Below are 14,820 nucleotides of genomic sequence, written 5' to 3'. Positions count from 1 at the left end.
GCGTAATAAAGCATCTCCTTTGCGCTCATAGCGCTCCAGGTGGGTTCGGGCAGCATCGTATCGTAGCCATTTCTGCATTTCCATCAATTGATGTGGAACCCATCGTGAAGCAATTTTTCTCATGGACAGGGGTTCCTTCAGAATGTGCAGCAGAGTCGTATGTGCTAATCCTGTTTGTCCAGCCAGCTGACGAATCGTTTGCCGGCGATCACTGTCCATTAGTGCGGCAACAGCTTGCACGTCTGCATTGCTGACACTCGGACGACCTGCCCGCAGCATGTCTGCCACGTTTTGGCGTCCTTCATTGAATGCTTTCACCCATCTTGCTACGGTTCTGTTAGGCAATGCAGATTCCCCACAAGCCTCTTGAAGCCCTTGATGACACTGTCATGCTGTACGACCTCTGGCACATTCAATTTTTATCCAACATCGTTGTTCTTGTTTTAAAAACATCCTGACAACACTTACTTTAGACCGCGAGCTAATACAAGGATCCGTTCTTCGCATCACTCCGCATCCGCATGACAAAGGCAGGACGAGTCTTTTTGCTGAGAGGTAAGGTAGGTATGTAGTTTACGTATGGTATATGCGATATTCTTTGGTTTTGTTGCGTAGCGTTTTTTCAACTGTGTTGCCACTATTAAAGTTCCAACACTAGTATGATGGCGAAATGTTCTCTGGTTGTACCGCGATGTTGCTTTTTCCTTTTTTTGGCAGACCCCCGTAGGCACTCTACCATCTGCATATGAACACCGGTTTCTGGATCCATGAAGTTGAACTTGTGATTCACTTTGGAATGAAAAAAGCCTGCTCTTTTGAGTTTATCAGTTTTGTAAGCTCTCCAAGAATCGGAGCAGATAACGAAGCCTTCGTTTACGTTTTCTTCGATGCATTTTAGCAGACGCTTTGCGCCTCTATTCAGAACCGCGACAAGGAATGTATCGTGGCAAATTCCATAAAAAACCCATTGTGGTGGGAAATCCAGCATTATTTTTCCTCCTGGTGAATAGACTTTTGAGTATTTCGCTGATTTGGCCTGGTCCTTCTATTTTTCTCTGTTCCTGGTCTAAAGTGTGTTCGTTACAAATTTCTCTAAGATAATTGTTCCAATTGATGACAGTAGTGTGGGGCATGAGAAGATTTTTTTCACAAGTTCAATGGATGTCGGTTTCATCAGTCATGTCAATTTCCAATCATTTCAGTTTATGAATAAATAAATGTTTGTTGTGAATGGAATATGAGAATTCTCGAACCAGTTGCCCCTCCTGATTCTGATCTACCGTATTTACGCGAATCTAATGCGCATCGTTTTTGGCCAAATGTAGTATTCAAAATTGGGGTGCGCATTAGATTCGAGTGCAAAGTTCGCCGATGGCGTCAACCAAATTTCTCGACTACATTTACCGTTACATTTATCGTTGACACATTATTGCATAGAGGATACAAACTGCAGAGTACGTAGTCACGAAATGGAGAGCAAACAGAGAAGAATGTCATATGACGCTACTTTCAAACGTAAAGTAATTCTTTATGCTGAAAAAAATGGCAATAGAAAGGCAGGGAGAGAGTTTAACGTAGCTGACAGCAATGTTCGCTTGTGGCGGCAACAGAAATTGGCACTGTTTGCAACTAAAGCTAGTAGAAAGAAATTCACTGGCCCTCCCAAAGAAAGATCTTTGTAGATCTTTGAAGATCTTTGATTGTAAAATCTTTCAAGAAATGCTGCATTTCAAATTCATTGAATGGCAGTGACGATGACGTGCTCTGGAACGCCGAGGATGACGATGACGATGAGGAGGAAAGAAGAAATGAATCTGCTTCTGACGAAGAGAGCTGCGAGGATTCCAGTGATGAAAACATTAGTGAATAAAGACGTTTACTATTAAGCACTGATTGTAGAAACTGTTAGCTAGATAGAAATGTTACGATTTATTTCATGCTCATATTTTACGATAGGTACCGTATATACGGTACTAATAACAAAATACTATATACGGTGCTAATTAACAATGATTGTTTCACATGACAATAGCCCACTAATAGGTTAAATCTATGTTCTGCTACTGTATGTATAAATCCATTGTTGTATAAAATATGGTATCTAAATTTAAATAAAATTATCATACCATTAATTGATAGTTTATATACAAATCCATTGTTGTATAAAATAAGATTCAATAAATTCCTTATATCATTGATGCGCATCACATTCGCCGACAAACAATTTTTTTATTATTTACAGTTTTAAAATGGGGATGCGCATTAGATTCGCATAAATACGGTACTTCTCACACTTGTAATATCGCCAACTGACCTATTTTCTTCAATATCATGATATTATGCAGATTGGAACATTTTCGTTCTGATGGGATAATTCCACCTCATTGAAAATATGCTATAGAATCTGCTTCATTATGGGAGACCAAAAAGAAGCATCATTACAATGAGGAACTTCAAAAGCCAACTAAAAAAAGATGGCCACCACAAAATAATGAGTTACAGTGTTTATTGATTATTATTATTGATGTTACTGCCACAAAATAATGAGTTATGATGTTTATCAATTATTTAGGATTTATTTCACTTCTTTGCAAGAAACACTCTATTTATTTAGGACATTTGTAAGATTGTGGGGTTATAATGGAAAAGTACCAAAAATGTATACTTATTTCTTTTTCACTTACATACAAATGCTACATTACTTTAGTGGAAAAAACTCATTTTTAATTTGAAAAATCACCAAGATTGTTGCTTATTGATATTCACTCTGCTAATATTTCGCTCTTCCATTTGTGTATGACTCCTGAACATGATCTCAAATTTAAAATTAAATTTCTCAATAAATTTTTATTGTATGGAAGCCAAACATTTTGTTTAATTTATTTTACTTGGTTTAAACTTTTAACTAAAAAATCTGATGTGTACACCACATGACTTCCTTGTACAGAATATTAAATTATAAGCATTTTTTCTTGCATTTCACATAAACTTATTGGATTGAATTAAATCTACTTCGCCGACTGCGCATAAACCACAATAGAATAAATGCATTCTTTAAAATTCACTTTGTTTACCATAGCGACACTCTGGCGCTAGGTTACTTAACAGTATTATATTTCTTTCGTATTATAACTCAGAATGCACAAAATGTATATCATTTAAAGAATTATCTAATCGTTGCCATATGTTCTATTCAAATACTAGATGCTTTTTTACGCCGTATCAGTACGCTGGATGAGACTTGGGCCTGATCGTACCAGCCAGAACTGAAACGCCAATCAAATTAATGGTGTCATCACGGGTCACCACGACATTCGAAATTTCGTCAGAATCACAGCAATGTGAAAGTTATGGTGATTCTCGTGTACGACTGTGATGGTGTTATCCTAACGCATACCGTTCCCCCACAGCAGACCGTCACTGCACAGTATTAATGCTCATTTTTGGAGCACAATCTCTGACCAGCTTTGAGAAAAAAACGGCGACACTTTCTGCAGAACGCTCCTCTCAATTTTGCATGACAATGCTCGGCCGCATGCAGCGCAAGCTGTGACTGAGTTGTTCAAGCGATGGGGCTGGGAAGTGCTTTACCATTCACCATACTCCTCAGATCTAAGCCATTGTGACTATGACTTAATTCCTAAGTTGAAGGAACCACTTCGTGTCACTCGCTTCCAAACTGTTCCTGAGATTCTTGAGGCAGTAGACCGGTCCATTCAAACTATCAACAAAACAGGCGCTGCTACAGGTATTCTGCGACTTCCACATCGTTGGAAACGGGTTGTACACAATGCTGCCGACTACATTGAAGGACTGTAAAACATGGTCCTTCAATGGACTGTAAAACATGGTGACATGAATCACTTTTGTATTCCTTGTAAATAAATAGTTGCCACTATTAAAGTTCCAACCCTCGTATTACCTATATATTTCATATGCATTGGCACAAGTTGTTATATGCCCACTGTTACACATTATTATATAGGCATTATGCAATCATTCCTAAAATATCCAATCTTTGCATTATGCACTGATACAGTCAAAAGTCGTTAATCCGGACTCGTCGGGACTTCGGCGATTCCGTATTATCGATTTTTCTGGATTATAGATCATCAGTTTAAATCTCGTAAGATGGCATGCAGAAATTCTAAAATTAAAAATATGAAAGCGTAATTTATGAAATAAAGAACAATTATGATCTAAAGGGTATCAAAATTTACCAAAAAAAAACTTAATATTTATTTGTTTACTTTATTAAACATTTCTTTCAATGTAAGTTGTTTAAGTTGCTTCGTTTAATGTAATAATACTTTCTCTTTAAATCTATAAACAGACATAATTTTTTGTTCAGTTACAAAGTTCCGCTGTTTAAGTCCGGTTAATTGCTGTGCCAAGAATACCGACTAACTTGTCAATCGAAATTTTTTCGTTTTCACTAACCTCTCTGTCACATTCTTCATGTCTTTATCCATTTTTTGCAGCAATTCCACTTTTTGTTTGATGGACATCGAAACATACTTTCGTTTTGTACGATCCTTTGGGAGCTCCAGATTCGGAAATTCTATTTGACATAATCGAAAGTTCAAGTTTACTTTTATAGTATTGCTCTTACAGTTTGAAAAAAATAATAAGCCGGATCCAATTCGAAAATTAAGGAACAATGCAATCATCAACATTAACTGAAATCGATAATTAGATAATTTTAGCTTATACCTTTTGTTATACATAAAACGCGCACGCGGAAACGTATTCTGCGCTTGCGCACACGCAAATGCGCAGTCGTAAGAGATCTTACGCGCACGCGTAAACGCCTATGCGCATGTGTCAACACGGCACATGCGCAGAAAGTTTTTAGCTTTGAGGTCCAGATTATGGGTGTCCGAATTAACGACTTTTGACTGTATTATTCGTATGTATAGTTTGATGTATTTATCCTTATCATATTAACACAAAACATTATCACCATATTCAATTCATAGTATCATTATACACTTTACATAGTTAAAATTTTTATGAGTTATAGCACCATACAAAAAAAAGTTCCTCATCCTTATTAATATGTGTGTGTATATATTGTATTTTTAAAACAGAATTATTATTTTATGCTATATGCCATCCATGGGTTAGGAACAACATGCATACCATTATCTGAATCACACATGTAGTAATTTTGATTATTAGGCATACATATGGATTCTTAACCTGAATTACTATTCATATACATATTTTTTTGCTGTGGCACCAAATGTTATAATAAAATTGTATAACACAAGAGAACAAATATCCAAATTTAATTAATGATGGAAATGACCATATGTGCCCAGTCAACAAGTGATCTTAAAATTAAAATAAATAATAAATGCATTGTATGGTATTGAATGCAATAACCCGATTAGAAACATCATGATTTTCACATGTGATTACTTTATTTGGGTGGGGCAGCTACTAAATTAATTATCCGCCTCTTCTTCTTCATTGGTCCAACAGCCCAGAGTGGTCCTTGGCCTTCTCCAGGCATCTCTGCTTTTGGCAACTGTTTTCCAGTTTTTGATCTTAAAAATGTTTAGATCATTTTCAACACAATTGAGCCATCTTACCAGATTCTACCCTGAGGTTTGGTTGCCATGAGTCTTGTCAGTAAGATTACAACACTGATCTCCATGCATTCTGACCAGATGACCAGACCATTTAAGTCTCTGTAATTTGAAGAACTTTGCTACATCAGGTTGTCTATGAATCTTCTTCTCCACAATCCATTCACATGAACCCCACACAAGTATGCAACACAATATCCTTCTCTCAAAAATCCCTAAAGTCTCCTCATCATGTAAAGTCAGAACCCAAGCTTCTGACACATAAGTCAGAACAAATCTTATAATTCTTGTAAAGAAGTAATTTAGTTCTTAACTTGAGAAAGCTGGATTTTGAATAACTTTTCAGGCCATGGAAATATCTATTTACAGCAGATGTCCTTTAAGTATTTCAGAAGTTATCTCATTTTTACAATTCATTTCTGCTCCGAGATAAGTGTTAACTGTAGACTTTTTCAAATCTAAGCAACTAATTTCTGAGTGACTAAATTTTAATTAATTTCTAAATTTAGTGAATCTTTACATTATGGTAACTTTGCGATTTTTTGGCGAAAATTTGGCGACCAACCCTGCTACAGCAACCTGCTAGTTTTGTTTTGGACGCCATTTTGTTTTCACGAAGTAAAGGCATTTTTTTTTTTTTTTAACTCAACATTTTTTTCCAGCAATCTGCTAGCCGAATTACGTTTATACTAGAACTTTTATGGACCATAAATGCTTAATCATGACGAAGATTAGGAGCAAAATTGGGAGAAAGTGCAGAATCGCAAACCGCTTGCCACGTTTTTAAGAATCGCACATACACGGTATCCATGTACACGTCCACCTATTTTCACTTAAAAAAACATCCCAGAATTGCACAAAAATGGCATTGCGCACACTCTTGACTTTATCTATGTACACATCGACCTATTTTTACTTAAAAAGTCAAAGAAAATTGACAAAAATCTAATTCTTCTTACTCTTGTAAAAAGCGCCAAACAAATAAGTGGGCGATTCTGCACTTTAGCAGCGAAATTGTTTCTAAGTGCTTATTAGCTACAATCACGATCGGAATTTTCCGGAAAATGTCACATTACATGTCTCATGATCTCTTATTTCTCTAAGACAAAATAATCTGGGATTCGAACTGTGTACTTCTCAGATTATTGCTAAAGTCCTAGCTAGTAACCTTTATCGCCTTACCAAAATGTCGCCAAACTACCTGTTACCATATTCTAAAGATTAGCTCTAAATTTTAAATCGGATTTTAAACAAGGCATATATTTAGTTTTATTTTCGTTAACAGAAAAGTTAAATCTTTTTGTGCTTTTTTCCAATACCATGAAGGCCTGTTTAAGGGCAGGAATAGTGTGGTCAGCAATGCAAATATCATCTGCATAAACCAGTATTTGAATAGTCTTATTAAAAATATTTCCTCTAGTATTGATCCTAGAATCTTGTATAACTTTTTAGAAAGCAATATTAAACAGGAGGCATGCCAATCGCAGAGTTGCCAACTCTCCCGATTTTCGACCGCTCTCCCGCCAACCCGATTTACAATATATTTCTCCCGACTTTTTCTTATTCTTAATATTTCTCACGATTTTTATGGAACTTGGCTTAATACTTCGTTATATGAACCAAAAAAAAATGGTTTTGGACGTCTGAAAGCAACTGAATTTTCTCTAGATTATTTCTAAAATGAAACCTTGCGAATCAGATGAGAATTTCTGCTTTGTGATCAACAGCATACGTATCCAGAAACTTCGTTCTCCAGTTGTCCAATGGGCATCGAGCCAATATTAGCCAACGAGCACAAAGCAAGCTCAAGGCCGTTGGCCGTTCTTTGGATGTTCTTTCACTATTTCGTTCATCTTGTCCTGAGTTGTGTGAGTACACGTGCCTTTAGGAAATAGTTTTAGAAATTATCGTCTTTTGATATGTCTGCGAGAAAGGTGAAATACTCGTGCACGTTTCAAAAATCGTACACAGTTGACTTTCCTTCCATTATTTCTTCAAGGAAATGTAATAAATTTGCGAGGTGTACCATCTGTCGTTGCGATTTTTCGATTTCGCTTGGTGGAAGGGCAGATGTTCTCAAACATGTGCGTACACAAAAACACAAGGACAACATGAGTTGTTTTGAAAAAACGAAAAATTAATTTTTTCTTCGGAAACAAAAGACCAAAATTTGATTAAGTCTGTTCTCTGCCTTTTTACTGGAGCACAACCTGCCACTGAAAGCATCGGATCACGCTGCAGCTTTATTTAGAAAAATGTTTCCCGATAGTGAAATCGCTAAGAAATACTCAAGTGCGAGGACCAAAACAGGTGCAGTTGTTAAAGAAATGGGTTTGAAAAATAAATCTTCAGTTATTGATTGCATTAAAACAGCTCCGTTCTGCCTCTCTACAGATGGAAGCAATAATACCAATTCAAAACTGTATCCAATTGTTGTTTCTTTTTTTAATCCAGAGTCTTCAGAAATTGAGTACAGTTTACTTTCTGTCCCCACTTTAGAAGGACATTCGACAGGCTTTAATATAGCACAGCTAATTATTAAAACTTTAAAATAAAATGCACTCCCTCTGGATAATTGCTTAGCGCTTGGTGCCGATAATGCACCAGTAATGGTAGGCTTGAAGGCTGGTGTTGCAGGCATCTTAAGAAAGGCAAATTCAGATTTGCAGATTATGAGGTGCACCTGTCACCTCTTAAATTTAGCAGCTGAAAAAGGGGCAGCTTCTTTACCATTAAATGTGGATGAACACATTGTTGATATTTATTATTATCTTGAAAGGAGTTCTAAAAGAAAGGAAAAATTGAAACAGTTCCAACAGCTGCATAATACTGAAATGAGAAAAATTTTGATTTTTTGTAATTTCTGCATCATTTAGCAATTAAACTGGCATTTCTCAAAATAATACTGCAAAATATAAGCGTAAAGCTGATACAAATTTCTCTCAAAATAAAAGAAAAAATTGCTCAACACATGAAACATTTTCCGATTACTGTAAGTTTATCTTGTGAAGAACGAATATTCATGTTTTTTTCTTCGGACCTTAACAAAGCTTTTTGCTTTTTTTTTTACAATTTATTTTGCCATCATTCGATGTTCTGAACACAATTCTACAAAGCAGAATTCCATTAATTCATGTTTTGCAATCAATGATTTATGATCTGTTTAAAGACATTTTATCAAAGTTTGTAAAACCAGTCTGTGTTTTGTCTTGTAATTCTATATATGATGTGATTTATGGTGAAACAGAAAATCAGAAGGAAGAAGAAGGAAGATGAAGATTTGGTAATAGGAGCTGCAACTACAAAAGTAGTGGAAGAACTTTCAGAAGAAGACAAAAATAAGTTTTATCTTCATGTTAGAAGTTACTTCTGTCGAGTATGTGATTACACACTACATAAATTTTCAGTCAACGATGAAGTGATTTTGCATGCTAAAGTTGCTGATGTTTCTGCTCTAGCAAATGCATCTTTTTTTTATATAAGGTACTTTTTGAATAGATTTCCTGTGTTACTTCGTTTAGTCATGAAAGATGATGATATTGATGTTGCTACTGATATACTGCAGTCGCAATTTTGCAGTTTACAATTAGAAAACTTGGATGAAGTTATAAAATCAGCTAGGATTGACACCCAGTGGAGGTTAATTGGAAAATTGAAAGGTGCTGATGGAATTTTAAAATATAGTGAACTCTCTAGAATTATGTTGGCCATCTTGACAGATCCCCATAGTAATGCAGAGTGTGAGAGAATTTTCAGTGTTGTTGCGAAAACGAGGACTAAATTTAGATCTAATATTAGTGATGACACATTAGAAAAACTTTTATTAGCGAAAGCAGGCCTACGTGACAATTGCTATGGACAAAATTATGAAGTTTCTTTCTTAACGAGAGCAAAATCTGCCACTGTCCATAACATTTGTATGAAAACTGATTAAAGTGCCTTTTTTTTTTTTTTTTACGATGAAAGTAATAAAAATGTTTTTTATGTTTAAGGTATTTAAGGTTTTGTCTGCATTTAAGACTTAGTAACTATTTAAAGTTAATTCATTATTAAAAACTATATTTTTATCATTTAAAAAGTCTTTTTAACATTGTGAAAAATCTCCTGATTTCTTAAAAAAATCTTCTGATTTTTGAGTGTCATAAGTTGGCAAGTATGCCAATGTATCCTGTCTCACTCCATTCTTGACTTCAAGTTGTTTGGTAAGGTCACCTTGTTAACATATTTCTTTTTTGGCTTCCTTAACAGTCAAAGCTTGTAGTGTAACATTTTTTTTAATGTTTAATTCACATATGGCCTCAATTATTAATTCTCTAAAGTAATCATACACAGGTCTGAAATCAATAAAAAATTTGTATGTTTCATTTCTAAAATCTCTGCATTTTTAAAAAACCTGCCTTAAATTTAAAATATGCTCAATAGTTGATCTTCCCCTCCTAAAGCCCTTAAAGCCACATTAATGATCACTGATTATACGATCAGCATAAAGTAAAAGTATGTTAAAAAGAATAGTTGAGGGTATTTTATAGGATATGCACAGAAGAGTAATTCCTCTATAATTGCTGCAATCAAGCACATCTCCCTTTTTATGTATCAAATGATTAACTATCCTGATTATGCAAAATATTTCCAAGAAAACAAAATTGATTCCACCATTATTTTTACAGTCCTTGATAGTTCTGTCATAGCAAGATTACATACTGACGATCATGAGGTACTTGCTATCCGGAATAATCCTCATAAATAAAATGTCGGCAAAATATTGAACAAGGAAAGATCACTGCTGCTCATTTGTGTAGATTATTTTTTATAAGTATGAAAAATATACTCAAACTTAGGCCTAATCATTTTTTAGACAACAGTACATAGAGAATGCATGAAATGGCTGGGCAAATTCTTAATAGAAAAGCATCATTCTTTGCTAAATGAAGATACTTGCCTCAAAAGGAAGTTTATCGAAGACCATTCTATGGTGTATTTGCGTTCACTGTTTTCTTGATTATAGCAGTAAAAATTGCCAGTACATCATTACTGCAGATAGAGTGAGAAGAGTGAGGCCAAAGCCTCATGCCCTTTGCAGTATGATGTTGATAAAAGAGAGGGAAAACCAGTTCAATGAAAATTTATGCACTCGCAGAGAATTTGTTGAAGATTAATTAAGCGTAGTTAAAGTGTGAATGCTTTCTTTCACAATAGCAAGAAAAGCTGTGCAATACAGATCAATCCAAACTTTCCTACTGATTTAGTTTCCCTCCAACTCAGGATGATAGTGTATGACATTGTCATCAAACAGTTCACTCACTCTGTTCATCTCAGCATAGTTAGGATGCCACAGTCTGGTTGATGCTTGAATGTCTGCCAGATTTTCAACTGAAAATTCAGAATACTTTGCACTGACACCAACTTCTGAATTTATCAATTAAGCAGCAAAAGTAATTATAAGCTACTTTAATAACAGGATTTTATATTTCAATCATGTGTAAATTTCATCTATTTTCATTTATCAACCATTCTCAAAGTTTAGTCCTTTTCAGCTCTTCCTAATGCAAAAACTTCCTTTAAAGATATATTGCATTATCAGAATGGCGTGTGAGTTCCCAAATTTATAACCTTGTATCATTGGTATGTGAAGAATACTGCTATAGTATTTCTTTTATTTCCATTTTATCATTTCTTTTCAATTGAAGGCTAAATTTTACCAGTTTTAAATATATAAATTTTATTTTATTTAATTCCGAAATAGAAGAAAAATTGACTTCTGTGAAAAGTGTAATCATTGTCATGACATTTTTTATTACAGAATTTTATTTACAAGCCTTTCATTAATGTTTTGAATATGAATTCAACAATTTATTGATGGTCTCATTTGCTAAAAAGATACAGCAGATTTCTTTTCTCATTCTTTGTTATATATTACTTAGTACCCTCAACATCTCAACAGGTAATACCAATATGTGGTTAAAGTAATTTTTTATGTAGCTTAAATGTAGCAGGATAAATTACTGTGTGCCTTTCATGCTTTGTCGTATTCACATTCGATTTTTATATAAGAATATAAGGGAAAATATTGACAATTAAATCTTTACGTAAGCATTTTTTTCTCTCATTTTCTCTTTAGCAATAGGAAAAAGTGCATTTTATGCATGTGTGTATACATTTGTGTTGTTGTAAAGAGTGCACTCAGTCTTATGTAATGTATGTAAAGATAATTTTTCAACTATTACTGAATGCATGTGCTTCTTATTAATTTTGAAGAAAACAACTCAATGCTGTGTACGTTTACAAATAGGAATTTTTAATTTCCTTTATAAAATATTTATTTAGTGGCACTTTCAATCCTTTAAGAACTATCATGAGCTTTCTGAGGAAGAATAAGTGTAAATTACTGAATTAAGGGAACTGGATGACCTCTGTAACATCCACATACAAAATTTTGCATTGAAATTTTCAGATAAAGTACAAGCATTATATGAGCATATACTTTATTTAACGTTGATATTACAGTTTTATACGTATTCTGTTTATGCTTCTATTGTCAAATTCTTGATAATTTGCACTCATTCTTAATCAAAGTTTATACTTTGGTGACTTTATATTTAGTCTGTTAACTGTTAGTAAGAACATTAGATATGCAAGGACATTTATTAAGTTTTGCAATGAGCTGTCAAATAGAGCTGTAAAGTTTTCTATACATGATTTTAGATTAAGAAGATAATTTTACTAAGTGCTATTACAACTAGTAATAAAAACTAATTTCAAAGCGTTAAATTTGTAGAATATCTTTATGGTGTAGTGGTGATTCACATAAGCAAATTCATTCCATGAAGACATTTTTTACATGGGATGCTGTTTTTTATAAGAGAGAAATATTTGTCGCTTCCCAAGCCAAATCAAAAATCAAGAAACATTAAAAAAAAAAGGAGTGTTAAAAATATAACAGATGTTAGAAATGCTGGAATTTAATAATTTACTAATTATAATAAATACTTTTAGAATCCACGTATGAATACATTTCCTCAGTTTTTTAGTTTAGTTTATATGAGCTTTACTGGTCTTCCTTTGCATGTGAAAGACTCAGCTATCCTTTACTTTCCTGCATATCTGCTTTTGGCTTTCTTGGGAAATCCAGGCTTCAAAAACTTATCTAGTTTACCCTTATTTCAAAAACCCTGCATCTCAGGATAATAGTGTATTCTCATTGAACAGTTCAGTCACTCTGTTTATCTCAGCTTAATTGGGATTCCACAGTCTGGCTGAGGTCTGAAGCTCTAAGCAGTTCTTCAAAATTTCTTTGACGATTGCAATAGGCAAAATTCTTTTATGTTCTTTTCTTTTTCATCAGAAGAAACTTTTGTTTCTGCTTACAGAGGGCTTGTAATTTTTCTGTGGCAATATAATATTAAGAAATATGTTTACTTGTTCACTTCTGTGCTGTAGTCTTTGTTTATGAATAGATGCATTTTTTGCATTTAATTAATATATGGTGAATTCCATGTGCTTCACAGCGTGGGGCTGGTTTGAGCCATAACATTTTTGGTACATGCATATATTTGTTGGATTAGGCAATAATGAATATATTTACATTTTTCTTATTATTCACAAGCTAAAAGTATATTAAGGGGGGGTTTCCATTGCATTTCCATTACATAAAATTAAGGGGGGATTTTCCATTGCATATCAAAATTATAAAAAAAAAATCTATCTTTCTTGATGATGTAGGAATACTATATCAAAGAAATTAAGATATTTATGAAATATTCATTCAAAAATATATGATGCCATATTTTTACTGATGTAAATTTATTTTCTGAAAGTCTCATAACTATGTCTTTTTTTTCTCTAGCACTTTGTTCCTGTGAAAGAAGAAATTTTGCTTTAGACATCTGTAAAAAATATGTAAAGAATTGAATTTTTAGTTCATATTTTGTAAATATTGACTTCATATTCCATCTAGGAAAATTAGGAAAAAAAAACATTTTTACTTATGTAAACATTGTATAAATAACATTGTGTAAATAAAAATGTAAATTTTTATTAAATTGAATATTTGTGTATCATTTATCATGCCTATGTATAGGTTTTGCAAAATAATGAAAACATATATAGGGTTTTTAATGGAAGTTTCCCACCACGGCAAATATCTTCGTAAAAGTTCATGTTGACGGGTTTAATCATATTTTGTCAAACAATTTTCGGCATTTGAAAGAAAGAGACTTGCTTTAGAACAAAGTGTTGTGAAATTTGTAAAAAAATATCATTAAGTACAAGATGTCTGAAATGGAACTATCATGCTTTCAGATTAGAACCATCACTTCCAGTTCTGTTTGCAAAATGTCAGCTACAGAATATTACCAAATCATGTGTATAGCTTTAGGTACTAATGTTGTATCATGTGACAGTGACGGTTTGGTGGCAAAAGTTCAAAAACAAGGACTACGACATTCAAGAAGCAGAGTGCTCTGGCCGGCCTACTGATGGTGATGAAACCCACTTGAAAGCCTGCTAACGAGCTACACATTAGTGTCATATCCATTAGTTGTGCTATGCATTACATAAACTTGATGTACAAGTTCAATCACTGGGTACTGCATGAGCTTACTCAAACAGATGAGAACAGAGGTGTTCGAGCCTGCACTAATCTGCTCGAATATCAACACAAGAACAAAATTCTAAACCGGATCGTCACTTGTGATGAAAAATGGATTTACTTCAACAACACAGACTGAAAAGTGGGTTGGTCTGCGCCCTGTCCGCCCGTCGCAAAGTGCAATTTGATTACAGAAAAGATCATGCTTTGGATCTGTTGGGATTGCTGTAGTATTATTCACAAAGAGTACCTGGAAAAAGGTAAAACCCTCAACAATAATATGTACGACGAGATGCTAGTCCATGTTAATGCTGCTATCAAGGAAAAATGTTTAACTGAATGTTCATTCAAGATGATGCAAGGCCACATGTGTCTGCATTCACTGGTTGGACTTCATACAGACTTGAATGGGGTCTTTTGCCACACCCACCATATACAGCCCCAACATCACTCCTTTGGAGTTCTATCTTTTTTCATACCTGCAGCTACATCTTGCTGGTACTATCTTCCAATCTGCATAGGGCTTCCGAAATGAGGTTGATCTGTTTTGGGGATCGCAGCCACCAAGTTTCTGGGCCAAAAGCTTTGAAAACTACCAAAACGTTGGCAGAAAATCATAGATTTGTGTGGTGATTACTA

General features: G+C 34.2%; 1 protein-coding gene across 1 annotated transcript in view; it reads left to right on the top strand.

Moving 5' to 3' along the window:
• The window catches only part of LOC118195923 (uncharacterized), a 115,858-nt gene extending 102,226 nt beyond the window's left edge, over positions 1-13,632 (top strand). Inside the window, exon 16 of the mRNA XM_085817008.1 lies at positions 13,438-13,632. Within this exon, the coding sequence (XP_085673134.1) occupies positions 13,438-13,473 (36 nt within the window). The 3' untranslated portion in view covers positions 13,474-13,632. The remainder of the gene's footprint in view (positions 1-13,437) is intronic.
• Positions 13,633-14,820: the final 1,188 nt, after the last annotated feature.

The sequence above is a fragment of the Stegodyphus dumicola genome, chromosome 1 (genome assembly GCF_044657685.1).
Source record: "Stegodyphus dumicola isolate Sdum_Otavi_A_Nest chromosome 1, ASM4465768v1".
Classification (NCBI taxonomy): domain Eukaryota; kingdom Metazoa; phylum Arthropoda; class Arachnida; order Araneae; family Eresidae; genus Stegodyphus; species Stegodyphus dumicola.
Note: the sequence above shows the minus strand (reverse complement) of the source record. Positions and strands in the feature narration are given on the sequence as shown.